The 15,403-nt window shown below is 47.2% G+C and overlaps 1 protein-coding gene across 2 annotated transcripts in view; it reads left to right on the plus strand.

Moving 5' to 3' along the window:
* SERGEF (secretion regulating guanine nucleotide exchange factor) overlaps nucleotides 1-15,403 on the plus strand; it is a 32,892-nt gene that overhangs the window by 1,656 nt on the left and 15,833 nt on the right. For both annotated transcript variants that reach the window (XM_075280915.1, XM_075280914.1), the window contains exons 2-9: nucleotides 310-448; nucleotides 742-897; nucleotides 1,756-1,847; nucleotides 3,177-3,237; nucleotides 3,917-4,030; nucleotides 7,055-7,117; nucleotides 7,343-7,501; nucleotides 12,045-12,205. In XM_075280915.1, the coding sequence (XP_075137016.1) occupies nucleotides 310-448; nucleotides 742-897; nucleotides 1,756-1,847; nucleotides 3,177-3,237; nucleotides 3,917-4,030; nucleotides 7,055-7,117; nucleotides 7,343-7,501; nucleotides 12,045-12,205 (945 nt within the window). The remainder of the gene's footprint in view (nucleotides 1-309; nucleotides 449-741; nucleotides 898-1,755; nucleotides 1,848-3,176; nucleotides 3,238-3,916; nucleotides 4,031-7,054; nucleotides 7,118-7,342; nucleotides 7,502-12,044; nucleotides 12,206-15,403) is intronic.

The raw sequence follows: 15,403 nt of genomic DNA on the forward strand, positions 1-15,403 counted from the left end.
TGTGTTCCCAAAAAAAAGGCGCATGCAGCTCCCCGTCCACTGCACTCTGCAATGTGTGGGAACAGCTCCAAGTGTAGTGTCAGTAGTTGGTAGCACATGCATGAGCCCAGGTAAGTGCTGACTTGCTCTTCTTTACGTCCTATGGATTGTCTGATGTATAGCGACTGCCTGCGGAGGTTCTGCTGATCACACTATTCTGCGTGCATGCTTTCCATTGCAGTCCCTTGCTGCAGGTATTGTATACTGCATGCTGAGCTTTTTCCTTGCTTCTTGCCTCTGCTTATCCCCTTGTATGATCTTATATTTCAGGGCTCAAACAGTTATGGTCAACTGGGTCTGGGAAGCAGCGATGATGCCCAGCTTCCTCAGCAAGTGCCAGGCTTGGGAGACAAGTGGCCCATCATAAAGAGTATCAGTGCTGGAGGAGGGCATACTGCCATTGTTACAGGTACACGGGTCAGGTCACGTATGTCCAGCTGTGTGCATATATTTCCATATAACTATATAGCGATCACTTATGGATTGTAGTTTTCTGCAACACCAATGTAGCTGAGCATGTAGTGATGTAACGCGCACCGGCTGACCCCACATTATCTTACCTAATGTGAACGACACTGACGTTCTTAATTAACACCTCGCAGTCCACCAAGTGGCATCGCAGCAGCTTGGCTAAAGACTCAGGTTAGATTTACTGTATAGTAGATTTTTTTATCCTCTTAATCTCCTGTTTCTTTCTCCTAGAGTGTGGCAAGTTATATGTGTGTGGTCAGAACAAGAGCGGTCAGTTGGGACTGGGTCACTACAATGATCTCCCTCAGCTCACCCTGTGTACCGCCATTCTGGACGCATGCATTGCCAAGGTTTCTTGTGGCTGGGACTTCTCTATTATCTTAACAGGTATAGATAGCTTCTATCTGACTGATATCAGGAATGTGCTGTGACCTTTGTCATGTATAAGGAGCGCAGGTTCCAGAGCGGTCTTCTGTTTTCTTCCACCGTGTCTGTTTGGAGTCCATGTTGTTCAGTCTGTCCATACATTTATAATAGCCTTTTGCAGAATGCTACTTCAGATCATTGGGGGGATTTTACTAAAAAACTGACATGGATAGGCCTAGTTGTGGTGCATCCTTGGTGACCCTTTCTTTGCACCCTCTTCTCTCTTTCTGCTCCCTACCTGCCATCTTATACAAAAGCATTTGGAGCAGGGCTGAGACATAAGCCGGCTGGGGTGAGGATATCTCGGACCATCAAATTTTCTATAATTTACTCCAAAAAACTGCAGTGAGTTATACCGGAAATCTTTATTAATTTCTGATAATGGGACCCCAACTCTGCACCTGAATTATTAGTAGGTTGGATTCTCCTAATATTTCAGGGGCATCGCTTGTCAATGAGGAAATTAGTTACATATGACATATAAAATAGCATTGGGTCAGGACCACCCTCATACACTAGATATTTGCCAACTTTCAACTAATATTTATGGGCGCCTGAACATCTTAAAGCCTAGTCCCAAGAGCAAGACATCTTCCCTGTGAATAAGGAAGACGTGTGTGATCCTTGGGACCCCCTCCAGACACGAGAGCAGGGGTCCTGACTTCCCCTGTTTGAATCCATTGGACTTGAGTGGGGGTTGTTGTATGGTTTGCCTCCCTATAGTACATTGAATTCCTGTGTATTCTCTTCTGGCCCTAGCTGAGTCCTAGAGCACAGAGCAGACCCTTTACTATTAATGGATTATTTTCTGCCTTCCAGATCACGGTCAGCTCTTATCTTGTGGATCGAATGCCTATGGCCAGCTTGGAAATGCCCAACAAAAGAAGAGTTCAGTTCCTAAACTGATTCAGGTGCGTACTGGAACATAACATGGAATCCATCAGTAAGAACATACAAGCAAGACAAAGCTAACCTAGGAAAAGAACTATATATATATATATATATATATATATATATATATATATATATATATATATATATATATATATAAGAAATGCTGATGTCAGCTTCTTATGAGAGTATTGAGGCAGAACTGCTTAGTCTGCATATGGCTGGCTTTGCTTTGGCGAGTGCGTGTTGTACTGATTACTCATACAGATGCCTGGGCTGCTGCAGGGTAACACCTGTCTGGCTGGACTTGGGATGTTTGTTTTGTATGCAGTTGTCTGGTGTATACAGGGACATATCTAGTCCTTATACTCTTATGAGGTGTTCTGAGTAGTGGCGAGTGCAGTACAGCAGACTCAGAAACAATCACCCCTGCCTCTAAGACCTTTGAGGATAAGGGCCGGGCAGACACAGTGGGTTCTGGGAGACTGTGAGTGGATCATAAACCTGCCAATGGGAGCCAATTACTATAGTATTCCTATGACGTACTTTCTGAGCTTCTGCTGACGCAGACAGGGCTTCTTATGTGCAGGATGATGGGTCTTAAAGGGAACCTGTCAGGGTGATTTGGGACACAAATCCTCCAACAGATCCTTATGGACTTGGGGTTTAGTTACTCTGGAGTCTGGCACCTTAGACCACTCGACCATCCTAACAAAGCAAGGACTTGGAGTTTAGAGTCCATAATAGCCCTGTTGTAAAGCTCTTGGAGCCAAAGACAACAAATTTACTAATCCTTCTTAGACAATGGCAACTTAAATAGGCACCACACTGATCAAATGGCTGATAAATACTGTGCATCCTTCTGACATTTTTGTCTCATGTTATACCACCTATTGGTCTACTTACCTTACGCCAAAATCTCACTACTGTTGCAAACAGTGCAAAACCCTCAAGCAGTCACAGATTTTTGTGCAAATGCAGCATGTGCCATTATCTGTGACTAGCCGAGAGCTAGGGATGGTAAATTCCTCCGATTCCTCAAGGTAAAATATTTGTCATGCCTTGTACGCTAAGTTTGGAGTGTACAGGAGTGAAGATGTCACAAATTTTTTGGTTTTTTTGCAAAAATTTGCAACTTTTTTTTTTGCTTTTTATGCCAGCCTCACCACTTGTTTGCAAGGGGAACATGCCAGTCTTCATAAATCCCCCCTCCCCTAAGAGCTGACATCTTGGAGGATGCTAGGGTCACGAGGCAAGGGTTTTCTCCAATGTAATATTGGCCACCGTACACGCGCACCTTCACTCTTTTACCTACATACAGATGAATGAGGTTTGTGTTTTTTTTCTAGAATATTCCTGAGAGGATTGTGGATGTCGCCGCTGGTTTACGACACACCTTGGCTGTGACAGGTAAGAATTGAGTTTGGCCCGTGAGATTAATTTCTATTTTTCCTTCCTGTGGACAGACTGAGAGGGGCAGCCGGGGTCAGAGGTTACACTGGTGTCCACAAAATGAACCTTTAAAACTTTGCAGCATTTTCTAGATTTTCTATAACCGTCTTAGTGATGACGTCTTTTGTCTCCATCGGATGCCAGTGGATATGACCAAGAATGCAGAAACTTACTATGGACTGCGGGTTGTTAGTGTCAGACCATAAAGAGTTCCTGAATTTATGGTTGGTTTCATTGGCAAACTATCAAGACACTTCTGTTCATGGGAAATCCCTTTAAGGGTATGTTCACACAGAGATTTTTGCAGGTGGATTTTGATGACTTCAGACTCCCTCTTAATTAGACCCATTCATCCGGGCCTAATCAGGAGCGGGATGGCACTGCCGCGCGGAAAAAAAAACACACAGCGGAAAAGGTTTCCACCATGTGAACTAACCTTTACTCTGCTACAACTTTTTAGTATCTAGATACAAGGACGACATGTTATATCGGGAGACACTGAGCCGCGGGTTCTATGGGAGTCACCTGGATCCTGGTGTAGCCTTCAGCACTTAGACTTTCTATGCCGTCATGTTATTACTGATCTAAGCGGCACCAAAGGCCCATTTATGATTTTTTTTTTTTGCTTATTTTGCAGAAAGTGGTCAGACATTGCAGTGGGGCTCTGGACTGGCATCGCATGCAAAGAGATTCTGCCAGGGGGAAACAATCCTTCCTTTCTACACAGCTCAGGAACCTTGCCCAGTGCCAGGTAATATCTGTATTCTCAAGCCAAACTATCAGGGGGCGTCTTACTACCTGCTCCTGTTGTGGATCTTCTGTGTAGTTGTCTTGAAGAAGATCTATTCATACTGTGGAGCTGTATACTGTAAGAGTAGTCACACTATATACTGTATACTGTAAGAGCGGTCACACTATATACTGTATACTGTAAGAGCGGTCACACTATATACTGTATACTGTAAGAGCAGTCACACTATATACTGTATACTGTAAGAGCGGTCACACTATGGAGCTGTATACTGTAAGAGCAGTCACACTATATACTGTATACTGTTAGAGCGGCCACACTATTTACTGTATACTGTAAGAGCAGTCACACTATATACTGTATACTGTAAGAGCAGTCACACTGTATACTGTAAGAGCGGTCATACTATATACTGTATACTGTAAGAGCAGTCACACTATATACTGTATACTGTAAGAGCAGTCACACTATATACTGTATACTGTAAGAGCGGTCACACTATAGAGCTGTATACTGTAAGAGCGGTCACACTATAGAGCTGTATACTGTAAGAGCGGTCACACTATATACTGTATTCTGTAAGAGCAGTCACACTATATACTGTATACTGTAAGAGCGGTCACACTATATACTGTATACTGTAAGAGCGGTCACACTATATACTGTATACTGTAAGAGCAGTCACACTATATACTGTATACCAGGCATGTCAAACTCAGGGTACCCCGAGGGCCACATGAGTAACAAGAGGTTGTTGCGAGGGCCGCACACAGCAGCTAATGTCACACATGTATTTTAACAGCAGTCATGAAAACAAGATATGAAGTAGTAATATGTAACAGCAACTAATATATTTAACAAAAATACAGCAATTAAAAACTAAACATTTATTTGTTATAATTTTTTTCAATCTTTTTTTTAGATAAGTGGTGATCAGTCAGCCTTGTTCTCTGAGAAGATTTTGTTAGTTTCATAAAAGAAAATTATCTGTTTACATATACACCCTTCATCTGCCCCCAGATTCATGTCCCCCTCCATCTCTGCCCCCAGTTTCATGTCCCCTCCATCTCTGCCCCCAGTTTCATGTCCCATCCATCTCTGCCCCCAGTTTCATGTCCCATCCATCTCTGCCCCCAGACTCATGTCCCCCCATCTCTGCCCCCCAGATTCATGTCCCTCCTCCATCTCTGCCCCCAGATTCCTGTCCCTCCTCCATCTCTGCCCCCCAGATTCATGTCCCCCCATCTCTGCCCCCCAGATTCATGTCCCTCCTCCATCTCTGCCCCCAGATTCCTGTCCCTCCTCCATCTCTGCCCCCCAGACTCATGTCCCCCCATCTCTGCCCCCCAGATTCATGTCCCCCCATCTCTGCCCCCCAGATTCATGTCCCTCCTCCATCTCTGCCCCCAGATTCCTGTCCCTCCTCCATCTCTGCCCCCAGTTTCATGTCCCATCCATCTCTGCCCCCAGATTCATGTCCCCCCCATCTCTGCCCCCCAGATTCATGTCCCCCCATCTCTGCCCCCCAGATTCATGTCCCCCCATCTCTGCCCCCATATTCATGCCCCCCCCATCTCTGCCCCCATATTCATGTCCCCCCATCTCTGCCCCCAGATTCATGTCCTCCCCATCTCTGCCCCCATATTCATGTCCCCCCATCTCTGCCCCCAGATTCATGTCCTCCCCATCTCTGCCCCCATATTCATGTCCTCCCCATCTCTGCCCCCAGATTCATGTCCTCCCCATCTCTGCCCCCATATTCATGTCCCCCCATCTCTGCCCCCAGATTCATGTCCTTCCCATCTCTGCCCCCAGATTCATGTCCTCCCCATCTCTTCCCCCAGATTCATGTCCTCCCCATCTCTTCCCCCAGATTCATGTCCTCCCCATCTCTGCCCCCAGAGTCATGTCTCCCCCCATCTCTGCCCCCCAGATTCATGTCCTCCCCATCTCTGCCCCCAGATTCATGTCCCCTCCATCTCTGCCCCCAGATTCATGTCCTCCCCATCTCTTCCCCCAGATTCATGTCCCTCCCATCTCTGCCCCCAGATTCATGTCCCCACATCTCTGCCCCCAGTGTCATGCCGTCCTCTCCATCTCTGCCCCCAGTGTCATGCCGTCCCCTCCTTCATCTGCCCTCTGTTTCACGTTCCACCTGTATGTGCACACACATTAAAGAGGACTTTCTTCACAGCACAGCCAATCGCGCTGTGCTGTGAGAGCCGGGAGGAACGCCCCCTCCATCTGCTCGCAGTACTCGTCCATAGACGAGCATTATCAGGGAGGGAGGGGGGCGTTCCTCCCGGCTCTCACAGCACAGCGCGATTGGCTGTGCTGTGAAGAAGGACGTCTCTGACTGAGTGTCAGAAACGCCCTTCTGACCATAGAAGAGCTACTGTACCGGGACCGTAAGCTCTTCACACTGGGCCCACATCGGGAAAGCCAACAGTGCGCTGAACTCAGCGCACTGTCAGCTTTCCGGCAGTATATAGAACTGCCTTACCTTGTCCGACGACTCCGAGTCCTCACTCCCCCGCCGCACTCTCTCTCTCGCACGCTAACAGTCGTAGACGCGATGTGACGTCATCACGTCACATCACGTCTACACAGCAGCGTGTAGCCGCGTGAGTATTGCACCTCTGCGGCCCGCACAAAAGTTTCAAACTTTGTCTCTAAACTTTAGAGACAAAGTTTGAGACTTTTGTGCGGGCCGCAGATATGCCTGTAAAGGGCCGCATGCGGCCCGCGGGCCGCATGTTTGACATGCCTGCTGTATACTGTAAGAGCGGTCACACTATATACTGTATACTGTAAGAGCGGTCACATTATAGAGCTGTGTAATATATTAGGAATGACATAGCTGACGCCAGTTTTAATAAATTCGCTTCATTATGTAAAAATGTGAAAGGCAATACACAGAACCCTAAGAGGCACCGCATCATTTTTTCTCAATTATTTCTCATATTTTTATTTTTTATGTTTGTTCTCTGCCAAAATTCACAAATGTCAAATTTACTTTAATAGGTTTGGAAAATGTAAAAATGAAGCGCGTGGCGTCAGGATCGTACCATTGTGCGGCTCTGTCAGGTGAGTGGACGCATCTCTGTGTATATCAGGAGATTGTACAGATTTAAGGGCTTTTCTTTATCACTGACAACTGCCTCTGGTGCTTTATATCTGTATGGAGTCTTATGTCAGTGTTGTATACACTTCTATATACAGTATTGATCTATATGTGACTTGCCGCTAAGGCTTTGGGTGTTTGAGCAGATCTTTATTGTCTTCTTCCTCCTCCCGGTTTTTCTTGTGTAGCTGCAGGAGATCTACATGTTTGGGGCAGCAATAAACATGGGCAGCTTCTGCACCCGGAGCCCTTTGTTCTGCTACCGCATAAGATAGAGCGTGCAATGTTCTCAGGAGAACAGCTGAGGGCAGTATGGGGCGGATGGAGCCATCTGATCGCACAGTCTGGTAAGAGGCCACATATTCTCTGCAGATCCCTCTAGGAGAGACGTCATCCTGGGAGACCCCTATAGAGTGCGCTACCTGAGCAGGGGGCCCTGGCAAAAGGGGAGGAGGGGTCTCTATAAGGGTTAGATATAAGGTGGTGAAGGCATCAAACCTTAAAATAACACATCGAAATTCAGAGCACAGCAAAATAATCGACATCTTGGCGTCTGTGTATACATTATCTTATCCCTTGTGTCTCCCTATATATCAGCTCCCATCTCTTCCTATACATGGGATTAACCTCTGTGTCTCCTGATATAATAGATTAACCCCAGTGCTTCCCTATATGATGGATTAACCCTTGTATCTTCCTACACAATGGATTACCTGTGTATCTCCCCAGATGATGGATTAACACTTGCATCTTCCTATATGATAGATTAACCCCTGTTTTCCTTATAGATTGGATTAACCCCGTGTCTCCTAATACATTGTATTAACCCCCATGTCTTCTAATACATTATATTAACCCCCGTATCTCCCAATATATTGAATTAACTCTGTCTCTCCCAATACATTGGATTAACCCCCGTGTCTCCCAATACATTGGATTAACCCTGTGTCTCCCAATACATTGGATTAATCTTGTGTTTCCCAATACATTGGATTAACTCCTGTCTCCCTATACGTTGGATTAACCCTTGTGTCTTCTTATACGATGGATTGATCTTGGTGTTTCCCAATACCATGGACTAACCCCTGCGTTTCCCCATAAATTGAATGAAACTCCATGTCTCCCTATATATCGGATTAACCCCCGCATCACTAATTTCCAAATTGATACACAACCACACCGGTCTCTTTTAACTTCATTACAAGCTTTCCATGAATTATCTTACGCCATACTGGTCTTTACTGCGCACTTTCTGAATGTGATATTAACCCTTGTATTGTAGGCAGAGGTCACTTGCACAGATGCCTTCTATACGCTTCCTATATATTGTATTAACCCTTTAATGCCACACCTGACTGTACTATCCTCATTGTGTTTTTCTGTACATTGTATTAAACCTCCGAACAGCAGGTAAGGGTTCTTAATGTAATCTCCTTCTGCAGCTTTTACTGTCTGCACGTATTCACACGGCTGCTGCAGTCTCTTAGTTGGCGGTCGGGGGAGATCACACACATCTAATGTAGGAATCATCTCTAAAGGGCCTCCTGCAGCCGTGGAGGAGAAGGCCTGCTGTGTACGCACATGGCACACGGTGTTATAGGCCACCCCTGCTGGTATCTAAGCAGTGAACGGCCAGGATCCTAGGGGGAAACTGTAATGAAGAGGGTGACCAGTCGGTGGTGGTGCTGGAGGGGGGGTGACATGGCTGCTCTCCCTGGGAGGCTCCGGCGGCTGCTCCTCTTCATCATTATCATCTGTATATGGTCCTGAATATTAGCAAACACTAAGAAGATATGATATTTTTGGCTTATTAGCAGACAAATAGCGGAGGGCCCCCGCACAGAATCACCACCTGGGCCCTTGAGATACCTCATGTGCAATTAACCCCATCCCTGCCACCATACCTTGGGCGGTTACATTAAAACCAGCTGATTTTTGGGGTGTCTTTTTTCAGAACGACCAGGACCAGAGCAGGATACCAGCGACACCCCGTGTTCTCACAGTCCCTCCCAGCAGTGACACAAGATACAGTAGACCTAATCATATCAATAAATGTATTAGTCGGCCAGTTCTGCACATTGGAGCCTATAATATGTACATGTACTTAAAGGGGTTGTGCAGGACTTCGAAAAAATGGCTGCTCTCTTCTTCTCAGGAAGTGACCTCACATCCATTGGTCACATGGCAATTCCACATCTCTGTCCCATTAAAATAAATGAGACTGAGCTGCAACATGGCCATGACATGACATCACTTCCTGAGAAGAAGAAAGCAGCCTTGTTTTTGAAGTCCTGTGCAAATCCTACCCAATGTAGATTGTTTCCATTATATGCTTTCTGTTCAGTGGCACATCATGTCTATGTAATACGTCCTCTCCAGGATAGTCACACAGGTTTATTGGGCTGTACAGCATCAACTCCAAACACCATCATCAATCTATGTAAAATAGTGCAAAATATATTCAGAATTTATAGGTGTAAGTGTGATACCAGAGGCTATGGTATATTCCATGGTGTATTGTTCTGTGGCACCAATGAGAGCCATCCACACTACACCAATGAGAGCCATACACACTGCACCAATGAGAGCCATACACACTACACCAATGAGAGCCATCCACACTGCACCAATGAGAGCCATACACACTACACCAATGAGAGCCATACACACTGCACCAATGAGAGCCATACACACTACACCAATGAGAGCCATACACACTGCACCAATGAGAGCTGTACACACTGCACCAATGAGAGCCATACACACTGCACCAATGAGAGCCATACACACTGCACCAATGAGAACCATACACACTGCACCAATGAGAGCCATACACACTGCACCAATGTGAGCCATACACACTGCACCAATGAGAGCGGTACACACTGCACCAATGAGAGCCGTACGCACTGCACCAGTGAGAGCCATACACACTACACCAGTGAGAGCCATACACACTACGCCAATGAGAGCCATACACACTGCACCAGAGAGAGCCATACACACTGCACCAGTGAGAGCCATACACACTGCACCAATGAGAGCCATACACACTGCACCAATGAGAACCATACACACTGCAGCAGTGGGAGCCATACACACTGCACCAATGTGAGCCATACACACTGCACCAGTGAGAGCCATACACACTGCACCAATGAGAGCCCTACACACTGCACCAATGAGAGCGGTACACACTACACCAATGAGAGCCATACACACTACGCCAATGAGAGCCATACACACTGCACCAGAGAGAGCCATACACATTGCACCAATGAGAGCTGTACACACTGCACCAATGAGAACCATACACACTGCAGCAGTGGGAGCCATACACACTGCACCAATGAGAGCCATACACACTGCACCAATGAGAGCCATACACACTGCACCAATGAGAGCGGTACACACTGCACCAATGAGAGCCGTACACACTGCACCAGTGAGAGCCATACACACTACACCAGTGAGAGCCATACACACTGCACCAATGAGAGCTATACACACTACACCAATGAGAGCCGTACACACTACACCAATGAGAGCCATACACACTGCACCAGTGAGAGCCATACACACTGCACCAATGAGAACCATACACACTGCAGCAGTGGGAGCCATACACACTGCACCAATGTGAGCCATACACACTGCACCAATGAGAGCCCTACACACTGCACCAATGAGAGCGGTACACCCTACACCAATGAGAGCCATACACACTACGCCAATGAGAGCCATACACACTGCACCAGTGAGAGCCATACACACTACACCAGTGAGAGCCATACACACTGCACCAATGAGAGCCATACACACTGCACCAATGAGAACCATACACACTGCAGCAGTGGGAGCCATACACACTGCACCAATGTGAGCCATACACACTGCACCAGTGAGAGCCATACACACTGCACCAATGAGAGCCCTACACACTGCACCAATGAGAGCGGTACACACTACACCAATGAGAGCCATACACACTACGCCAATGAGAGCCATACACACTGAACCAGAGAGAGCCATACACACTGCACCAGTGAGAGCCATACACACTGCACCAACGAGAGCCATACACACTGCACCAACGAGAGCCATACACACTACACCAACGAGAGCCATACACACTACATCAATGAGAGCCATACACACTGCACCAATGAGAGCCATACACACTGCACCAGTGAGAGCCATACACACTGCACCAGTGAGAGCCATACACACTGCACCAATGAGAGCCATACACACTGCACCAATGAGAGCCATACACACTGCACCAATGAGAGCCATACACATTGCACCAGTGAGAGCCATACACACTGCACCAATGAGAGCCATACAAACTGCACCAATGAGAGCCATACACACTGCACCAATGAGACCCATACACACTGCACCAATGAGAGCCATACACACTGCACCAATGAGAGCCATACACACTGCACCAGTGAGAGCCATACACACTGCACCAGTGAGAGCCATACACACTACACCAATGAGAGCCATACACACTGCACCAATGAGAGCCATACACACTGCACCAATGAGACCCATACACACTGCACCAATGAGAGCCATACACACTGCACCAATGAGAGCCATACACACTGCACCAATGAGAGCCATACACACTGCACCAATGAGACCCATACACACTGCACCAATGAGAGCCATACACACTGCACCAATGAGAGCCATACACACTGCACCAATGAGAGCTGTACACACTGCACCAATGAGAGCCATACACACTGCACCAATGAGAGCCATACATATTGCACCAGTGAGAGCCATACACACTGCACCAGTGAGAGCCATACACACTGCACCAGTGCAACCACTACTTCATTAAACTGTTTAATGCGTTTTTCATGTGTATTTCAGAGTCTGGTAAAGTGTATACTTGGGGAAGATCAGACTATGGTCAGCTCGGAAGAAATGTGAGCGGTCCTCAAGCCAAGAGCCAAGGGATACAAGACATCAGTATCGCTAAAGGAAGCTTCACGCCACCATGCCATGTCCCTGCCTTGACCAATGCGTCTCAGGTATGATCCATGGGGGAGAGGAACACGCTGCACACACAGGGGTAGATGCTGATGTCCTATCACCACATGAAGTTTGTATTTTAAGGTAGTCAAGTTTTTGGGTTCCCTGAGAAGGAAACTATGTTATATTGTGGATAAGTCATCAGTATGAAAAATTGATTTGGGGCTGGACAACCCCTTTAACCCCCCTCTCCCTTGGTATTTAAAGAAAAGTAGGGAAATGATAGGCCTGACTGCAAAGATGGTTCTTAAAATCTTTCTTAACACTGTGGATATTAGGCTCCTTGCACACAAGGTTTGCTTTGTCAGTGTGCCGACCCATTATTTTCTGTGGCCCTATACACACACCCGGGTATTGCTGTGGGGCTGTGAGCCCAGGTCAAAAACTCAGGACAGGTCTTATACCTGGATCCATGGAGGCTCGGACCGCTCAGGGATATCATCCATGTACCCCCGGACATTTTATTGCGGACCCGTCACATGCACACATTCATGAGCATTTAGTCTTTATCTGACTGTCCAGGGTAGCGCAATCCAGAGAACTGGTGCATGTGAGAAAAATCCTGAAGACTGAATTGGGAGGTTGAGATTATGGAGGAGGTTACTCTTGGGTCATTTGCCTTGTATAGAGTTAGTGTAATAGACAAAGATGAGGATAGATAATGTAAGTGGGTGCAGCCCTGGGAAATAGGCAGCCGGTGCAGGGTATGTGAGACCAGTTTTCAGCTCATTCCTGTAAAGGTAAGGTGATACACAGAAAAATAATATTGCTATGAGTTCTGCTTTGCCTCAATATCTGCCTAGCCAATGCAGAAACCTCCGCGTGGCCTGTAGATATGATGGCAGGGCGCAGAATGTGTCTCCAAGTGTGGTAAATAGTGATCGTGTGTCCCCTGTATGGAAGACTTGGAATCAGGTGCAGGATTTGTACATATTTCTACATGAATGCTCCATTTGTTGGCATCTCTGATGAATAGTGATGTCCTCGGGGAAGCCTCATCATAGATGACTGAGCTTATAAACCACTTGAACTCAGTGTCCAAATATAGATCCTTAAAGCATATTTAACCCATGAGCCTGGAAGAGAGTGCACTGAGGACATGATCCACCGAGAAGTCACAGCGAGCCATCCACACCTAGATATACCGTACCAGGTACAGAAATGCCTCCGCTATACTGAGAACTGGTAATGGTTGGGCACTCCATCCATGTACTGATATACTCCTTATGTCGGTCACTGCGATACCCCTAAAGAAACTGATCGTCATTGGGGCAGCCTGAGAAGTTTTATCACTACTTGGTCTACAGCAATGCAAAAAGGAATTGTCCGTGCACAATGTTAAGTAACAATATCATGCACCAAAGCAATGCATCTAGGCATGGAATGGGTGTGTATCCCGTGTTAAAGGGATTTTCCAGCCCGAAAAGTAGATTTTACACTCTTGACTTATCCACAGGATAGGTCATCATGTGATCTATAGTGGTCCTATACCCAGAACCTGCTCAGATCAATTGCTCCAGCAGCCTTCAGGTGTCAGACATTGCTGCCCTGGAAAAGGAAGCACGTACAGGTTCTCCTATACAAGTAATAGGAGCGGTGCAGCAGTCTGGCCCACTGCATATCGGTGGTTCGGGGAATTGAAGCACCATTGCTATTATTTGGGTAGCAGCAGCCCACGTGCACTCCCGTCTACAGCAGAAGATTCCAGTCCATGGAGGATGCTGCAGCAGCTGATCTGTGCAGGGTCACACACTGTCGTCTTCACAAAGGCCACTTCTTCCCCTTGTAGACCATTCTCCCTCCAGGGTAGGTGCAGAGTTCCTCTTCCTGTGCGATTCCTTTTGCTGAGACTGTCCCAGTCTTTACTCAGCTGAGAGGTCTCGTCTGGGCTGTGCCACAGTCTTGGATCCATTATGGGTAATCACTAACTTTCCTTGGAATCCCGATTTATCCGGTATGCCGTGTCCTCTCTACATCTTCATAGCAGGAGCAAAGCCATGTCTATGAGCCAAGGTGGCTCCCGAGAGGTCTTCAAATAATCATTGGCCGGACGACCGCCATAGTAGTCATAGTACAGGCTATATTTTTTTCTATAATAGACAGCATTTACCTAGTAGACTATTCACCACCCATTCACTTTCCCACCCCCTCTCCTGCCCGTGGCGCACATTACCTCCCAATGTTCAGCTCGGCAAAATTATTAATTATTTATATTTACAGAAATGTTTAACATTTAATTATTTACAAATTTAGTTCTGTTCATGGGAAAAGCCCCTCACGGTCTTCACCTCGCCCCACTCCATGTCTAGACGGTCTGCACCTCACTCCACTCCATATCTAGACAGTCTGCACCTCGCCCCACTGCATGTCTAGATGGTCTGCACCTCGCCCCACTCCATGTCTAGATGGTCTGCACCTCGCCCCACTCCATGTCTGTACGGTCTTCACCTCGCCCCACTCCATGTCTATACGGTCTTCACCTCGCCCCACTCCATGTCTATACGGTCTTCACCTCGCTCCACTCCATGTCTATACGGTCTTCACCTCGCTCCACTCCATGTCTAGACGTTCTGCACCTCACTCCATGTCTAAATGGTCTGCACCTTACACCACTCCATATCTAGATGGTCTGCGCCTCACTCCATGTCTAGATGGTCTGCACCTCGCCCCACTCCATGTCTAGACGGTCTGCACCTCGCACCACTCCATGTCTAGACAGTCTGCACCTCGGTCCACTCCATATCTAGATGGTCTGCACCTCACTCCATTCCATGTCTAGATGGTCTGCACCTCGCCCCACTCCATATCTAGATGGTCTGCACCTCACTCCATATGTAGACAGTCTGCACCTCGCCCCACTCCATATCTAGACAGTCTGCACCTCGCCCCACTCCATGTCTATACAGTCTGCACCTCGCTCCACTCCATGTCTAGACGGTCTGCACCTCGCCCCACTCCATGTCTAGACAGTCTGCACCTCACTCCACTCCATATCTAGACAGTCTGCACCTCGCCCCACTGCATGTCTAGATGGTCTGCACCTCGCCCCACTCCATGTCTAGATGGTCTGCACCTCGCCCCACTCCATGTCTAGATGGTCTGCACCTCGCCCCACTCCATGTCTGTACGGTCTTCACCTCGCCCCACTCCATGTCTATACGGTCTTCACCTCGCTCCACTCCATGTCTAGACGTTCT

This window comes from Leptodactylus fuscus, chromosome 7 (genome assembly GCF_031893055.1).
Source record: "Leptodactylus fuscus isolate aLepFus1 chromosome 7, aLepFus1.hap2, whole genome shotgun sequence".
In the NCBI taxonomy this organism is placed as follows: Eukaryota; Metazoa; Chordata; class Amphibia; order Anura; family Leptodactylidae; genus Leptodactylus; species Leptodactylus fuscus.